Source organism: Anolis carolinensis, chromosome 2, assembly GCF_035594765.1.
Source record: "Anolis carolinensis isolate JA03-04 chromosome 2, rAnoCar3.1.pri, whole genome shotgun sequence".
Classification (NCBI taxonomy): Eukaryota; Metazoa; Chordata; class Lepidosauria; order Squamata; family Dactyloidae; genus Anolis; species Anolis carolinensis.
Genome location: NC_085842.1, coordinates 173,782,821 through 173,798,394, shown reverse-complemented (window position 1 = coordinate 173,798,394; position 15,574 = coordinate 173,782,821). Strand labels below are relative to the sequence as shown.

General features: G+C 39.2%; 1 protein-coding gene across 3 annotated transcripts in view; it reads right to left on the bottom strand.

The window, feature by feature from the left end:
• stat6 (signal transducer and activator of transcription 6) overlaps window positions 1-15,574 on the bottom strand; it is an 89,455-nt gene that overhangs the window by 29,658 nt on the left and 44,223 nt on the right. For all 3 annotated transcript variants that reach the window (XM_062971118.1, XM_062971117.1, XM_016995234.2), the window contains 7 exons: window positions 12,514-12,667; window positions 10,983-11,124; window positions 9,051-9,134; window positions 8,493-8,631; window positions 6,220-6,278; window positions 5,145-5,302; window positions 470-589 (listed from right to left, as the gene is read on the bottom strand). In XM_062971118.1, coding sequence (XP_062827188.1) covers window positions 470-589; window positions 5,145-5,302; window positions 6,220-6,278; window positions 8,493-8,631; window positions 9,051-9,134; window positions 10,983-11,124; window positions 12,514-12,644 — 833 coding nt within the window. In that variant the 5' untranslated portion in view covers window positions 12,645-12,667. The remainder of the gene's footprint in view (window positions 1-469; window positions 590-5,144; window positions 5,303-6,219; window positions 6,279-8,492; window positions 8,632-9,050; window positions 9,135-10,982; window positions 11,125-12,513; window positions 12,668-15,574) is intronic.

The following is a 15,574-nucleotide window of genomic DNA, read 5'->3' as shown; positions in this document are numbered from 1 at the left end:
CTGTCTAGATATTCTGGGTTATATGGCTATGTATAAGGACCCTCGGCCTCTATGGCCAACCCACACATCAAGAAGACAGAGTAAAAATCAGTAATTGGAGACTCCAGGGTAAAATATGGCCTCTGCAGCAGTACCATTTGCCCTTCACCGCTTGCCAATGAAGAACTAAGAATGGAGTGATTTGTGATGAGGCTTGAGGCTATTTACTGACTCACAATAATGGGTTTGAGATCCATGATTTCTGGATTCTATTCCTGAATTCCTGAATAAGTTTGTAAAGATATGCAAATTGGATATAGCTTCTCTGGGTCTCCAAATCTGGCCAGAGACCTACTCTTTCCATTTAAAGTTCTTGAAACTCACTTATACCATCTTCTCTGCATCTTAAAATGAAGAATGGTACTGTTTAATAAAGGAAATACCATGTTTTGAGGACGAAGAAAGACATTGTATGCAATAGCTTCCTTACTTTTTGATGAAGGCATTGAATATGTTGTCCAGACGTTCCTGAAGAGAGGACTGAAGCTCACCACCAAAGGCAACCAATTGTATGCGGAGCTGGAAGCAAATGTCCACCAACCTTTCAAGCCTGTCAAGAAACATGCCAGGTTAGAAATTATTTCCTCCCTAATCAATATATGACATCAAGATGACACAAGCTCCAAGAATCAAGTAGATTGGCAAGAGTTATTGCATTCATATTTACATCCAAATATAAACAGGAGAGTTTTGTCTTTTACATTTCAGAAGAGCATCTGAAGTTGGCAGCAAGCAAGTAGGAATTGTATCTCAAATGAAAACTTGACTAGCTGTCTAAAAGGCTTTATTATGTAGACAGAACCAGTTGTTATGCTTATCAATGTGTAATTTTCAATTTCATTGCATGTAGCTAAATATTCTTGCCAAACTATTTATTCTTGGGGCTGGTAATATCCAGAAATTGTTTGCAGAGAATCATCATCTATTTATATTGTTGTGACTGCGCCTTCGGGGATTATGGTTGATGGTGATGGAATTCGAAGAGGAAGAAAAAACCCTCGTGATGAGGGTTCACTGGAGGAGTTGCGCAGGAAGCGACTTAGAGAGCTATATGGGGGATCTTCTGAGGAAGATTCAGATGGGGAGATGGATGCTGAGGAACAGGTGGTGGCTGGGGAAGCGGGCACTGAATGGGCACAGCCACCGGAGATGTCTGGGGATTTGGGGTCTATGGATACTTCTGAACCTGGGGTTTCTGCAGGAGCTGATCCCAATTGGGATGCTTGGAGAAGGGAGGATGGTTCTTTAAGTGTTCATGGGGCTAAGTGTGGGCAGGATGATTGGGACTCCGACGAATTGCTAGGTACTCCAGATCCATGAGCTCTAGCTGTGTGGAGTTCAGACTCTGAGTAGATTTGGGACACCTGGTGTTTGGGTGTGAGTGTTTGGTCACCCAGGAGGAAGGGGAATAAAATGGGAATGTTTGGCCACTGCACTTTGCGTGTGGCAAGGTGTTGCTGAGGAGCCATTGGGATCTCTGTGCTTTCGTGAAGACTGGACTTGGACTCGGATCTGATTCGGATCTGCTGATACCATCTTTGTGCCTTTTCGTGGACCTGGTTTGGATGACTGCACCCTCTTCGGACTCTTGATTGGTATTTGACCTGGCTTCTGTCTTCGCCCTCTGACTGACTACTTCTCCCGGCTTCTGACTACTGGTTTGTCTTTCGGAATTTCTGCTGCCTCCTGACCTGACCTTAGATTCTTCTGACGACGGCTATTCATCATCCCTTTGAGGCTCTCGGCTTAGCTGCACCGTGGAAGCAGTTTTACTGCTTTTCTAGTTTGTTTATTTTCCAGCAATTAACTCTATTTGTTTTCCAAAGCTGAATTGAAGCGTTATTTAGTTTTTTATTGAATGCCAGCATGGGAAATTAGCGTGGCTCGTTTTTTGAGTTATTATTGTCCAATCTACTCTTGAAACACTGATAAGTGAAGTGTTTCAAGGATATTTCCTGTGTTTATGTTACTTTTTGGCTTATCTTCGGAATAAACTCTGTTTTGTAACTGGCGTCTGACTCTTGACATATATAGTCTCATCACTGCACATGGCACTTTCCATGTGAAAACCCTCCATCAAAACAGTTCCCTGTCTTCTGGTTTATAATCTGATTAAGACAAAAGGAAAAGGAGAAAAAATTATGTCCAGTAGGAACTGCCAGTTATTTGGGGTTATTGTGTGCTTTCTGGGTTGTATGGCCATGTTCCAGAAGTATTCTCTCCTGACATATCACGCACATCTATGGCAGGCATCCTCAGAGGTTGTGAACATGGCCATACAGCCCAGAAAACATAGAACAACCCTGTGATCCCGGCCATGAAAGCCTTCGACAACACATTGCCAGTTATTTCTTCCCTCTGGGGTCAGTTGGGATGGAGGGAAAGCCGTTTGTTGTTTTCAGCCTTCCTGAACATACAATATGGGACTTACAAATGTCAGTTCTTGTGGATGGAAATCAGAGAAAGACTAGAAAGAGAAAAAACTGACCTGCGATATATTCACAAATGCCAGTCCATTAGGTAATGGATTTATGGCACACTACATATATTAATATACATGTCCTCACAACTACAGATGTAACAAAAGGAATTGTCTCAGTAAAGACTATGACCCCAAAGGGACTGATTTTTGGTAAACAGAATGTATGTATTCACATATGAATTCTAATAGACCACTTTAAAAAGAACTCCTACCAGCCACTGGAAGACCTTTATTACCTCACACAGTACCAATTCTCCATCTGCATTTTTCTGTATCCCTACTATATTATATCCTGCTTCAAGAACTACGCAACTATCTTTAAAATGTTTGGCTTTAATATCATTCTGTCAGTGTATCTGAGGAAGTGGATTGCTATCCATGATAAAATATAAATCTTTCTTAAAGGTGCTTTGAGATTCCCCCTTTCCATTTTCCTTCCTGTATCAAAATTCATGTGAATTTTAATGTATTTGACTTTCTTACCTAAATTATATTTGTACACATTTAAAAAAAATCAAAGATGTTTTTAGACACTTGGATCTGGACATTTTTATATTGTTAGACATTTCACTTTATTTCTTAGAAACATCCTACAGGTGTTGCAAATATGGAGATTTTCAAAGTGCCATGAGTTTCATCTCACCATGACTCACAAGAAGTTTAAAACCATTATTTTCATTGAGCAAATGTAACAAAACATGTTCCCATTATTTAGTCATGTTGCAGTTCTCTATGAGAAAAACTGTGTGGCTTAGTGTAAAAATTTAGCATTCTGAATGTGTAAACCTTATATTTTAAAAGAGAAGATTGCTATTATTTTGGAGGGCTAAAAATGTTAGGGAGCAACACTCCCCAAAATCTGATAGGATTGATAAAAAAGATTCTCAGAAATTCAGTTTGAAGTGGCAATACTTGTATAGCTCTTGATACCCCCAAGAAACTAGAATAAATTATTAAAAACAATTAGAAATACTTCTCCAAATCAGGACAAATTATGCAAATTTGTCCTGTTTACATAATTAATATGAGCTGAAAGTTGGCTTTTCTCAATAAAGAATTTAGATCGTTTAAATACAGAAATCTAAGATTTGTTTTGGCCTGTTTGCCTGGGAGAGACACACTGGTTAGCATATGGAGAATGATTAATTAATGTTAAAATCTGCAGTCCTGACAACATGAATGAGCTTCCTCTGGGCAAAATAGTTGAACTGCAGGTATGCATAGCATAAATTGTCACATATGAAGTTCCATGTTGATAGTGTGATACAATTCTTTGGTTGAGCAAAAAAGAAGTAAAACCTGGGCAGCAAATAAAGCAATCAGAAGAGATAAAAGAGACACATTTCAAAATGGGTTGCTTATTCCTGGAAAAAGACACATTTCAGCCAATGTATGCACTTAAGCCACCGTTCAGGAAGTTTACTTAGAATCAGATATTTATAAACCAGGGTTTGCACAGTAAACATCTAAAGAGTTCCTGGTTAAGAAATTTCTACCAATACACAGACCATTATTTTCAGCATCTTGAGGTGTGTCTCTTGTTTCTGATGAATGGCAAGGTTATTACACTGAATGAGCAACCGAACACAGAGAAATATTCAAAAGAACTGTCACTAACGTCAGCAGGCAGATGGATATGCTATGGCTCAAAGTGCAGATCTACAACATTACCATATGTGTAATTTTGTTTCTGCAATCTAGAACTGAATGCATAGATTGTACACCGGTTACAAATATCTATCAATTTCAGCAGAGGAATTTGAGTGCCTTTGGATAGTACTCAGAATCTTCAATCCCTTTATATCAGTGGTTCTTAACTTGTGTGTCCTCAGATGTTTGGGTCTTCAACGCCCAGAAATCCTAATGCCTGGTAAACTGGCTGAGGTTTCTGGGAATTGTAGGCCAAAACACCTGGGGACCCACAGGTTGAGAACCACTGCTTTATATGAATCTATTAGAGCTCTAAGGTAGAGAACCTTCTTGAAGCCTTTCCAGACAGGCCCTATATCCCAGGGTCTGATCCCAGGTTTTATGTTTATCCCAGATTACCTGGTAGTGGGGACTCATATAATCCAGTTTAATGCAGAAAACCTGGGGTCAGATCCTGAGATTTAGGGCCTTTCTGGAAGGGACCTGGGTAGCTGCTCCTTTCTCCAGCAAGGAAAATATTCTTATTTCACTAGATTTTTCTAAATTAGCTATGTGAGGGCTTTTAATGATGTGCTGTGTTTCCCAGTTGAGGGATAGGTCTCTTAATGGTTGTTATTTTTTTTACTTTGAAATACTTGTTTATAATAACGTTTATATTTATACCTATAAAGGCTGTTTTTGGCTTGGAGTCGAATTGTAAGATGCTTTGAGCCTCATTAGTGGAAATTAACTGATATATAACATATTAAATAAACAAATAAGAAAGCAGCAGGACTCTAGCGAATAACTGCAGCCAAAGAAATAGCTTGGAGAATGTGATGCCATGATGCACACAATTTTAAAAATTGTAGTTATTTTTCAAGACGCACTATTCAAGAGGCCACATTTACTTCATGCTTCTATTTGTAGTCTTGGCTGGAAAAACTCCGATAGAAACTGGAATTAGGCAACAAACTGTTACTGAATTACTCACCTCTTTTGTAGTGGACTCAAATCCTCCTCAAAGGGAGTTCCGTTCCCAGCCAGCTGTTGCTGCCTCTTCCAGATCATAAGTCTTGCCAGCACAGCTTTCTGTGCCTCTTCTAATTCACTGGTTGTATTCAGGAACAGAGTCTGAAGGCTTTGAAGAGACTATGAGAGAAAAGTTTTGGAGAAAAAAATGAAAACATGTTCCAGCATAATAAACTGAAGAGCTCAGTGTAGTGAATGCCATGAGCATTGCTGAATGTATTATGTATGCTATGAAAGACAGGTTTCCCAAGGCTATAATAGGACCTAGAATCCTGAAAGCAAGTTCCAGCATTTGATTGTTTGGAGGAAGGGGGTGCAGAGACACAAAAACCCATATTTTACCACTTTTTTGCTCCTTTCCTCCCTTCAAAAGAGAGGGGTGTGATTATTAAGGGGTGAAAATTTGGAGGCCTATGGAGTCTCTCCTTGTTAGCAGCCAAGGAATACCCTACAGGCCTCTCCCGCTGACAGCCAGAGGAAACCCTGTAGGCATTGCTAGCCTATACTTGCCAGCAGGAGTGTGATTATTTTGCAAGGAATAATAATAATAATAATAATAATAATAATAATAATAATAATAATAATAATAATAACAACTTTATTCTTATACCCCGCCCCATCTCCCCGAAGGGACTCAGGGCGGCTTACATGGGACCAAGCCCGGAACAACAATATAAAAACAAAAGCAAAGAGTAAAAACAAATCAATCAACAATAAAACATCAAACAACAATAAAACCAGTCATAAAAGTCACATACAAAATAAGGAATATGAATATATCACTAACGGGACCCCAAACATGGGGATGCAACTATTACACAATGGCGACTATTATGCGATAAAATGCAGTACATCTGTATAAACAAGATGTTACCAATAGAAAGAGAGGTTAGCTCATGATTCAGAACAATATGTATAAGCTAGCATCAAGACTTGGATAGCAGAAAGACATACATGAAACTTTAAAGCCAACAAATTTATACAAAAGAGCCAAGTGTGAGGAAGTAACAGGATATCCCATCAATATGGCTACTTACATTTGTGTGCAAGTTCTCTTGCATAGGAAATTGTGGATCCAGCATCTGTAGCTGCAGAACTGAGAACCACAAAGTGAAGATTAACATTTGAAGATCTTTAGGCAACTAGTTTCTAAAGCAGTGGTTCTCAACCTATGGGTCCCCAAGTGTTTTGGCCTACAACTCCCAGAAATCCCAGCCAGTTTACCAGCTGTTAGGATTTCTGGAAGTTGAAGGTCAAAACATCTGGGGACCTACAGGTTGAGAACCATTGTTCTAAAGGGTTTACAGTTGTAGAGGGTCCTGAGGGTACATCACCTTAATTTGCAGAGCCTAGTGCTTTCAAAGTGAACCCCCAACTCAAAATCGCAGTATGGCCCATGGTACATCCTTGTCCTTTTTAAAGCCAATTGGTGGGTGGGAGTGCTCTTGTGATCATGCTGGAGGGCTTAGGACACAAACTTCTCAACCTTGATGTAAATGGTAGGTCACTATTTTCTGCCTGGCGCACAAAGGTTAGCTTGTCTCAAATGTCTATGTCGGTAGAAAGGAATGGAAAACCTGGCCATAAACACTAGGGGCATGGATGCCATTTTGGATATTCCTTGTTACTGGCTCCTCTGCCCTCATAACCTGGACTGAATAGAATAATAATGGTAGTAACAGCATATCAACCTGCAGAGTAGTACAGCATCCCTCCTCCTTCCATCCTATTTACTCTACCCAGCAACTAACTCATTCGTAAATTTTTTGTGGATAGATTTTCTGCTGAGAAAATAGAAAAATCGATACTATGCTTTCACTGCATCAATTTTCTGCATGAATCAATCAATCATGGGATCGTTGCTTTGAAATCAATCAGACCAATGATCCATCTAACCCAGCAATGGGGAAAGCTTTTTCTTTTAGGTTTCCTATACCTCACTCATAAGCTGGAAGAAGGAACATTTTCACTGTTTTTCCTCCTCCAGGATTTTTATTTTCCAAAAAGGAAACAAACTGGAAGTTGAGCTCTATGCTTCCTGTTTACATAAAGGACTTGCCCCACAGAATCCAGACACATGGCATGTATCATGTGTTAAAGTTTCTTGGGCTTCCTTTTTCAAAAATTACTCCCTTGCCCCATAGGGTACAGTGTGAGGATAAGATCATCTAGTGTACCAAGGAATTCCAATATACCACCTACCCTTCAAATGTACCAATTTCTCCTCCAGCTCAGCCTTAACAAGTCTAACTGGCAGCAGTGCTTCTCCAGGGTCTCAAACAGGAATCTTTTCTAGCCCTACCAGGGGTTCATAAACTAGATGCACCAGATCCCATCTGATCTTGGAATTTAAATGTGGGGCTCTTCCACACAGCCATATAACTCAGAATATTAAGGCAGATAATCCAAAATATCTGCTTTGAACTGGAATATCTGAGTCCACATTGCCAGATAATCCAGTTAAATGTGGATTTTTTTTTTACAGTTGGAAGGGAGCAGGGTCAGCTATGGTTAGTACTTGGATGTGAGACTATAGGTGTTGCAACCTATATTTCCAAGGGAGGAGCTGGCAAAATCACCCCTGAGAAAACTCTATGAAATGATTCCACAAGTCAACAAGTGACAAACACAAAAACACTTGGAGTTCCTTGGTATGCTCTGATGACTTCCCACCCAAGTAGTCCCATCAGAGACATTCAGGGTGGTATGATCAACAATTTAACATTCTGATATGAAATTAAAAAGGTGTGTGCATGGGGAACGTTTCAGAGGGAAAACACTTTGAGGAAATATAATATTATGTTTTGCATGCTAGATCTACTCTGAAAATTGAAATAGCTATTCAGGGGCTGTCATGATGATGATCATGATGATGATATAATATATATGATGATATAATATATTATTATTACATAATAATAAAAATAACTTTATTTTTGTATCCTGCCTTCATCTCCCCGAAGAGACTCGGGGCAGCTCACATAGGGACAAGCCCAGCAACAACATAAGTTAAGAACACAGATCCATAAAATTAAAATATAAAGCAACATAAAACACATCAATAAAATTTAAATAACAAAAATAATAACTGGATGTTCAGAGAATAAAATTGCACAGAATTATGAAAAGGGCTCCTGGGTAGTATAAGGACGATCAGAGATAAGAGTGGAGGAACAATCTCAGTAAAACATTAAAACTTAAAAGGTGAAGAATAGTGATAAAGTGTAGTAAGAATTGTAAACAGGCTGAGTATCTGGATGGATTACTTACTTAAAGGTGCCATCCCAGCCCTCCCACCCTATATCCTCACCTCTTGTACTGTTATTCATCTGCCTTGAGCTCTCCTGGAGGGCTTGGATTTCTTGCACTCTGTACTGTAGTCGCTGGAGATTGAATTCAAACATCAGCTCTTCCCGCTGGCGGTGGACATAGAGAGGCACATGCTGAAACTACAAGAAGAAATGGGACATGGTCACCCTTATATCCATCTTTTACAGATTTAGCTCAGGGTATGGACCAAGGGAATTATCCTGCAAGGTGTACATGTCTGTCTCTAACTCAAAGGATGTGAAGTCATTACAATGGGATGGGTGGAAGGAAGGAATGGCATAGTCAGGTGCAATCACCGTATGGATGCTAGGAAATACCAGATTTGTTTATGTGTATGGATTTGTATTGTTGCTCCTTTTGACAAATATGCAAATTTAAAGATTAAAACAAATTTAAAAAGAACAGGGTATGGAGTATCATGAGACTGATTGTGGATGGACTCTGCTGCTCTTGAGTTATCTAGCATTGGAAGACTAGGGTGAAGCCTCGAGCCTTGATTAATTCTGCTTCTGAGAACAACAGCTGGAAAACCTCTTACCTTTTCCTGTACAGCTGCACGCTCTCCTCTTAAGATTCTTTTTACTGCATCCACCAACTTCAGTGGCTCTCTTCGGTATCTGTTCTATAATTATAGACAGAACACAAATGCTTTTAAAACTTGTTACTAAACCTTTTTATTCTGGCAGGCTTTTGGAGAGGAAAGTTTTTAAGACCAAACCAGAGGATGCTGTGTTTTGTGCAGTTCAGCAGGTTTTTAATTATTTCAATTATTTTATTGCTTTTAATTGTGTGATTCAATATTCCCCATATTTAATTCTATTTTAATGTGTATATACTTTAGGTTTTAATGTATACACTGTGCCATTTTAATTGGTATCCACTTTGAGTCTCATTGAGCAAGAGAGAGCAGGTACAAATACTATAAATAAACCAACAAACCCCAATGTTTGGATAATTCACCTCCAGACTGATTGAAATAGCTTGTTGAGGACTACACAATAGCAGTGGGAAGAACTACATCCCCCATTCATTCTCACACCCATCTGACCTCTGCCATTGACCTCTGTACTGCTTCAATGTAGTACAATCCTATCACTTCAGGATTCTGCTAACCCATTCTACCACATGCAAAGACCTGGACAACCTTTGCACAATAGAATTATACCATCATGATTCCACTTTATGTGTGATGGTTTTGGGCCAAGGAACCCCTCCCCTAATGCCCTGACCAAACTACAAAGCCCGGGAGTCCATAGGAATTGCGGCACTATAGTTGTGTCTCTATTTTTTCTCTCTATAGCTGCAACTCTAGGGGCCATGGTGACTGTTAAGCTGCAGAACTTGCTGACCAGAAGGTTGGTGTTTTGAATCCGCAGGATGGAGTGAGCTCCCATTGTTAGCCCCAGCTTCTGCCAATCTAGCAGTTCGAAAATATGTTAATGTGGATAGATCAATAGGTACCACTTCGGCGGGAAGGTAATTCACTCCATGCAGTCATACCAGCTGCATGACCTAGGAGACATCTACGGACAACACCGGCTCTTTGGCTTAGAAATGGGGATGAGCACCATCTCCCAGAGTCAGACTTAACTAGACTTGATGTCAAGGGGAAACCTTTTTCTTTACTTTACCTTAGAGCTGCAACTTAAGTACAGTAGAGTCTCACTTATCCAAGCCTCACTTATCCAAGTTTCTGGATTATCCAAGCCATTTTTGTAGTCAATGTTTTCAATATATCATGATATTTTGGTGCTAAATTTGTAAATACAGTAATTACAATATAACATTACTACGTATTGAACTGCTTTTTCTGCCAAATTTGTTGTAAAACATGATGTTTTGGTGCTTAATTTGTAAAATCATAACCTAATTTGATGTTTAATAGGCTTTTCCTTAATCCCTCCTTATTATCCAAGATATTCGCTTATCCAAGCTTCTGCCGGCCTGTTTAAGCTTGGATAAGTGAGACTCTACTGTAGATGCCATGCCTGAATGGGGACGCTTATATTTCTTCAACATTTATCCCTGAATTTACTGAAACAAGACCAAGTCAAAGTGAGCTCTTGTTATTCGTCGTGTTAGTTAGCAAGAGCCACCACTTCTTAAACATAAGAGATGTGTTGCTCAATGGTTGCAACCATGCTGGTATCGAAGACAGGAGGAAAGTGAATTATTTTTACTATAGTTCCCAGAAACTCCCTGGCTGAAGGATTATAGGAGAGAGTCCAAAGCATCTTCCAGAGAGTATAGGTTAAAATAAGCTGCACTGCTTCTTTCCTAACAGATTTTAATACAGTGACAAAGGTCTTCACAATGTTGAAGGAGATTATATCTTAACACAGTTACTTCCCATACTCTACAAAACAGGCAGAAGGTTGATGGATCAACACTGAGCGGTATTTTCAGTGGCATAGCTGAAGATGCTCTTGAAAGCTGCTTACACTTCAATGGATGTTGATCCTTTACAAACCTCAAGGTTAGCTGTAACTTGAAGAATTGGGCCAGGAGAACCATTTCGGTTGGCCAGGTCTTGTAACATATCCACCATGGCAGTCAGTAGTCTTGCAGCCTGAACAGCACAGAAGGAGTCTGATGTGTTGTTGATGAATTCCCTGGGAAAACCAGTTGTAAGGATGGGGGGAGAGGAGAAAGGAAAAATGAAATGCAGGGCAACAGTCATGCCCTATTATCATCCTTTTTCTTTTTCAAAATCATTCAAACTTATTGTCATTGTCTAACACATCTCCAAACATCAGATAAAATATGAGGAGCAGAAGACGAATTTTGTCGATTTAAAAGCATAACTACATCAACTTCTGATGAACCATTTCACATATAACCAGAAACCAGAAACCTTAAATTACCAAAGGTAACTAACTAAAGCAATATATTTAACTCTTTCACTCCAGTCTCATTATTTTGTTTGCACAAATAAGTAAAACAAGTTAGAAAACAATAGTATATTGTGACACTCAAACAAAAGATACTGATTTGCTCATAGGGCCCTTCCAGGCTGCCCTTATACCCCAGGATCTGATGCCAAATTATCTGTTTATGTATTTTGATTTAAAGCAGATAATCTGGGATCAGATCCTGGGATAAAGGGCAGTGTGGAAGGGCCCTAGATAGACATTGTTACAGGCTTACAAACATTGCTTGTTTGGGAGCAAAAAAAATTTCTGGTCTTAAGTATTTCACTAAACTGTAATTTATTACTTTTATTGACTTATCCAAAAGGGGTACCAGTTTGGCTGCATGCAATAAGGCACTCCTCATTCATAATGTCAATGCAAGCCAAGAATGCAAGAATGTTCATTTTGTGTTAACATAGTTATTTTCTGAGTTGATAATGGCATATAGTATTATTGCACTATTATGATGGGCTTAGACTTTGTTATTAGCAGAACATAAACCATGATTACCACATCAATCCATAATTTCTCAACCCCTATACTGTATTTTGGATTTTTTTTTCTTTTAGCACTGAATCACTTTGAATGACACTTCCATGCAGGTCTTCAAAAACAAACAAGGCAATTCTATTTCTAACAGATACGTGCAATTACAAGGAACAATGAAACTGTGCTCTTTTGTTGCAGACCTCATCCCTATATATCTTAGGCCACCTGCTACAGAGAGCAACAGAATTAGGAGGGGCAAGCCTACAGATGATTGATTGATTATATTATAACCCAACTTCTAGCTCCTTCAAAGAAAATTACTTGATTTTTAAGAAATTGCCTGAAACGTGATGACAGCACAGAGACAACACTGTCTCAACTTCTTCCCACACAAAGTTATCCAAAGTTTAGAAATAAAATGGCAAATTAGATGCTGGAGAAGCCCTACAATGATATGCCTTCATCAGTCTGCATTAATATTTTGTGTGATAAAAGAAAACTAATATGAAAGGGATTAATGGTGACGATAATGTGGAAAACAGCTGTCATTTGGAAATTTGAGGGGAGGGTCTTTTTTGGCTCACAGTTTCATATACTTACCATGGCTGAGCTTCCAACCAGTCCCCCAGAAAGCATCGTAGGTTATGAGGAAACTCTTCAAAGAGGCCATTGAACCGCTCTGGAGGCATGTCAGAAACAAGGCTCCACAAGGACATCTTGGAATTGGTCATCCACCACAGTAGTCCACGTTAATCTGTTGCAATAGAGCATATAGAGGAGGTTACAGCACCTACTGGCCAATCTGGGGGTGTTCTCTGTACTGCTGAAGACATTCGCAAATGAGATGATCTACAACAGTGGTCCTCTATCTGGGGAACCCAGATGTTTTTGGCCTACAACTCCCAGAAATTCCAGCCAGTTTACCAGCTGTTAGGATTTCTGGGTGTTGAAGGCCAAAAACATCTGGGGACCAAAAGGTTGAGAACCACTGATCTACAATGTTCTTTAAATGGACAATTAGCACACCAGAAGCTACCCTATACCACTAACAGAGTTTTACCCTAAGTAAGTTGTTTCAGGGTAGATGTAAAAGCCTTTTAAAAGGCTTATTAGTGAGTGCAGCATGACATATAGTAATGAACTTCTTTCTTCGTGGAAAGAAGAAAGCTCTTGCTTTGAGAGCTAACAACTCCCAGTCCTAAACTAATACTCTGACAAGTCACTTCTTTGAGTTATACACAATATTTTTTACAACATGTTATGAATTACTTTTAGAGTGACCTTCTTAATTCCCAAAATCTCCCAGACAACATGGAAAGCTCAATGTTTAAATTTTGTTTTTTTCCTCCACGCCAGCAGCAAACCAACTGATTATACTATGTAACACAATTTGAAAAATTAGTTATTCCTGGTTTGAAAATGTTATTTCTTATTTAATTGTAGAGTACTTACTTTGGAAACATTTGTCATACTCCAGAAACATCATTTTTGTGGCTGCCACAAACTATGTTGAATTGATTGAGATATTCATTAAAAACTATAGCAAAATGTGCTACAGAGCATCCCACAGCTGCTTTGATGTTTTTATGATAGAAGCAATTAGGAAATGACATTTATAACCAGGAAAAATTGTATTACATGGTGTTATTATTTCACTGACAAATCCTAAACCATCCTTTCAAAATATTTCATGATAGAAAATATTTCTGTTTCCTGTCTTTCATCCCCCAAAACCACCCCTTCCCATCTAGTCATGCTCAAGTTAGCCTAGAGAAAAGTAATGTACAGTGTTCCCTCACTACTTCGCGGTTCACTTTTCGCGGATTCGCTATTTCGCGGTTTTTCAATAGACTCTAAAAGAGTATTATAAATCATTAAAAAATACAATTTACAGCCTAAGGAAGGGAGGGATGAGAAGCCAAAGGGAGAGAAAAGAAGCCCAAGCAGCAATGGAAGGAGAAGGAGGTGATTTATCAGCACACAATTGGTTGATAAAGACTTAAAATAGTGTATAACTACTAAAATAATGTATAAATAAATATAGTGTCCCTATTTTGCGGATTTTCAGTTATTGTGGGTGGTCCTGGAACCTAACCCCAGTGATAAGTGAGGGAACACTGTATACAACCCTCCAGATATTGGTGGGCTGCAACTCTCTCCATTTTTCTTTTACTATTGGCTCACATATCTCAACTGAGCTTCCAGTTTCAGAGGCAGTTCAGCAACACAGCAAAGACTCATGCATGTCTTTAGAGTAGCAGTTGTTACCCAAAAAGAATGCATTCAAATATAGAATTGCACCACATAAGCTAATCCTTAGTAAAAAAAAAAAATTGACAGGAAGATGGGCACACCTAAGCACAATGGTAAATCCAGCACTGTTTCTAATATATTTGGAAGACATCCTAGCCAGCAACCAAATGCTATTCAAGTCCTTCGCCTTACTCTTCTTATTGTGCTTCAATGAGCCACCACTACTTTTTTGTTATAACAAAGTGCCTTATGTGTATATATTCAACTAAATTATTAGTCATCTAAACAAACATTATTCCTTACCTTCCTTATTTTAAGTACAGAATTAATGCTTAAGACAAATTATTGCTAGAAAATAGTGGGGAAAGTTAGGTTTATATTTGCTTCTGGGCGAAAAAAATCTAAATTCATCCAGAAGACAATCTCAACCACCTAAACTGGGCTCTACAGGCCAATGGAACTCAACCACCTAAACTGGGCTCTACAGGCCAATGGATACTCCACCACAGACATCAGAAGAGCTGCAAGGCCAAGAACAAGCCATGAGAGTCAAGACAAAGATCCACCCAGAGGAAAGGTGTTCTTACCATACATCAAGGGAACCACTGACCACATAGGCAAACTGATGAAGAAGCACAACCTACAAACTATCTACAGACCCACAAAGAAAATCCAGCAAATGCTACGGTCAGCGAAGGACAAGAGGGATCCTCTCTCTGCTGCAGGAATCTACTGGATACCATGCAGCTGTGGACACGTCTACATAGGGACCACCAAACGCAGCGCCCAAACAAGAGTCAAAGAACATGAAAGGCACTGCAGACTAATTCAACCAGAGAAATCAGCCATAGCAGAGCATTTGATGAACCAGCCTGGACACAGGATATTATTTGAGAACACAAAAATGCTGGACCATTCCAACAACTATCATGTCAGACTACACAGAGAAGCCATTGAAATCCACAAGCATGTGGACAACTTCAACAGAAAGGAAGAAACCATGAAAATGAACAAAATCTGGCTACCAGTATTACAAAACTCCAAAATCAAAACAGTAGATGGGAACCAAAACTCTGAGGGCCTGACTGAACAAAGGATGCCCCCAGGCAAGAGACAAAATATTTCCAATGCTAATTAGGGTGATTAACTGAAACATTAATGCTGGCTCCCAGTGACAAAGGACTCTTGACACACTCTGGACTCTACACAGATATATATTCTTTCCTTTCCTTACTTAGTTTATCCATACCTCACAACCTCTGAGGATGCCTGCCATAGATGTGGGCGAAACGTCAGGAGAGAATACTTCTGGAACATGGCCACACAGCCCAAAAGACATACAACAACCCCAATCTGACTTCTATCCTGAGATGGATCTCAGACAGAAGACTGTATATCTAAATAAAAT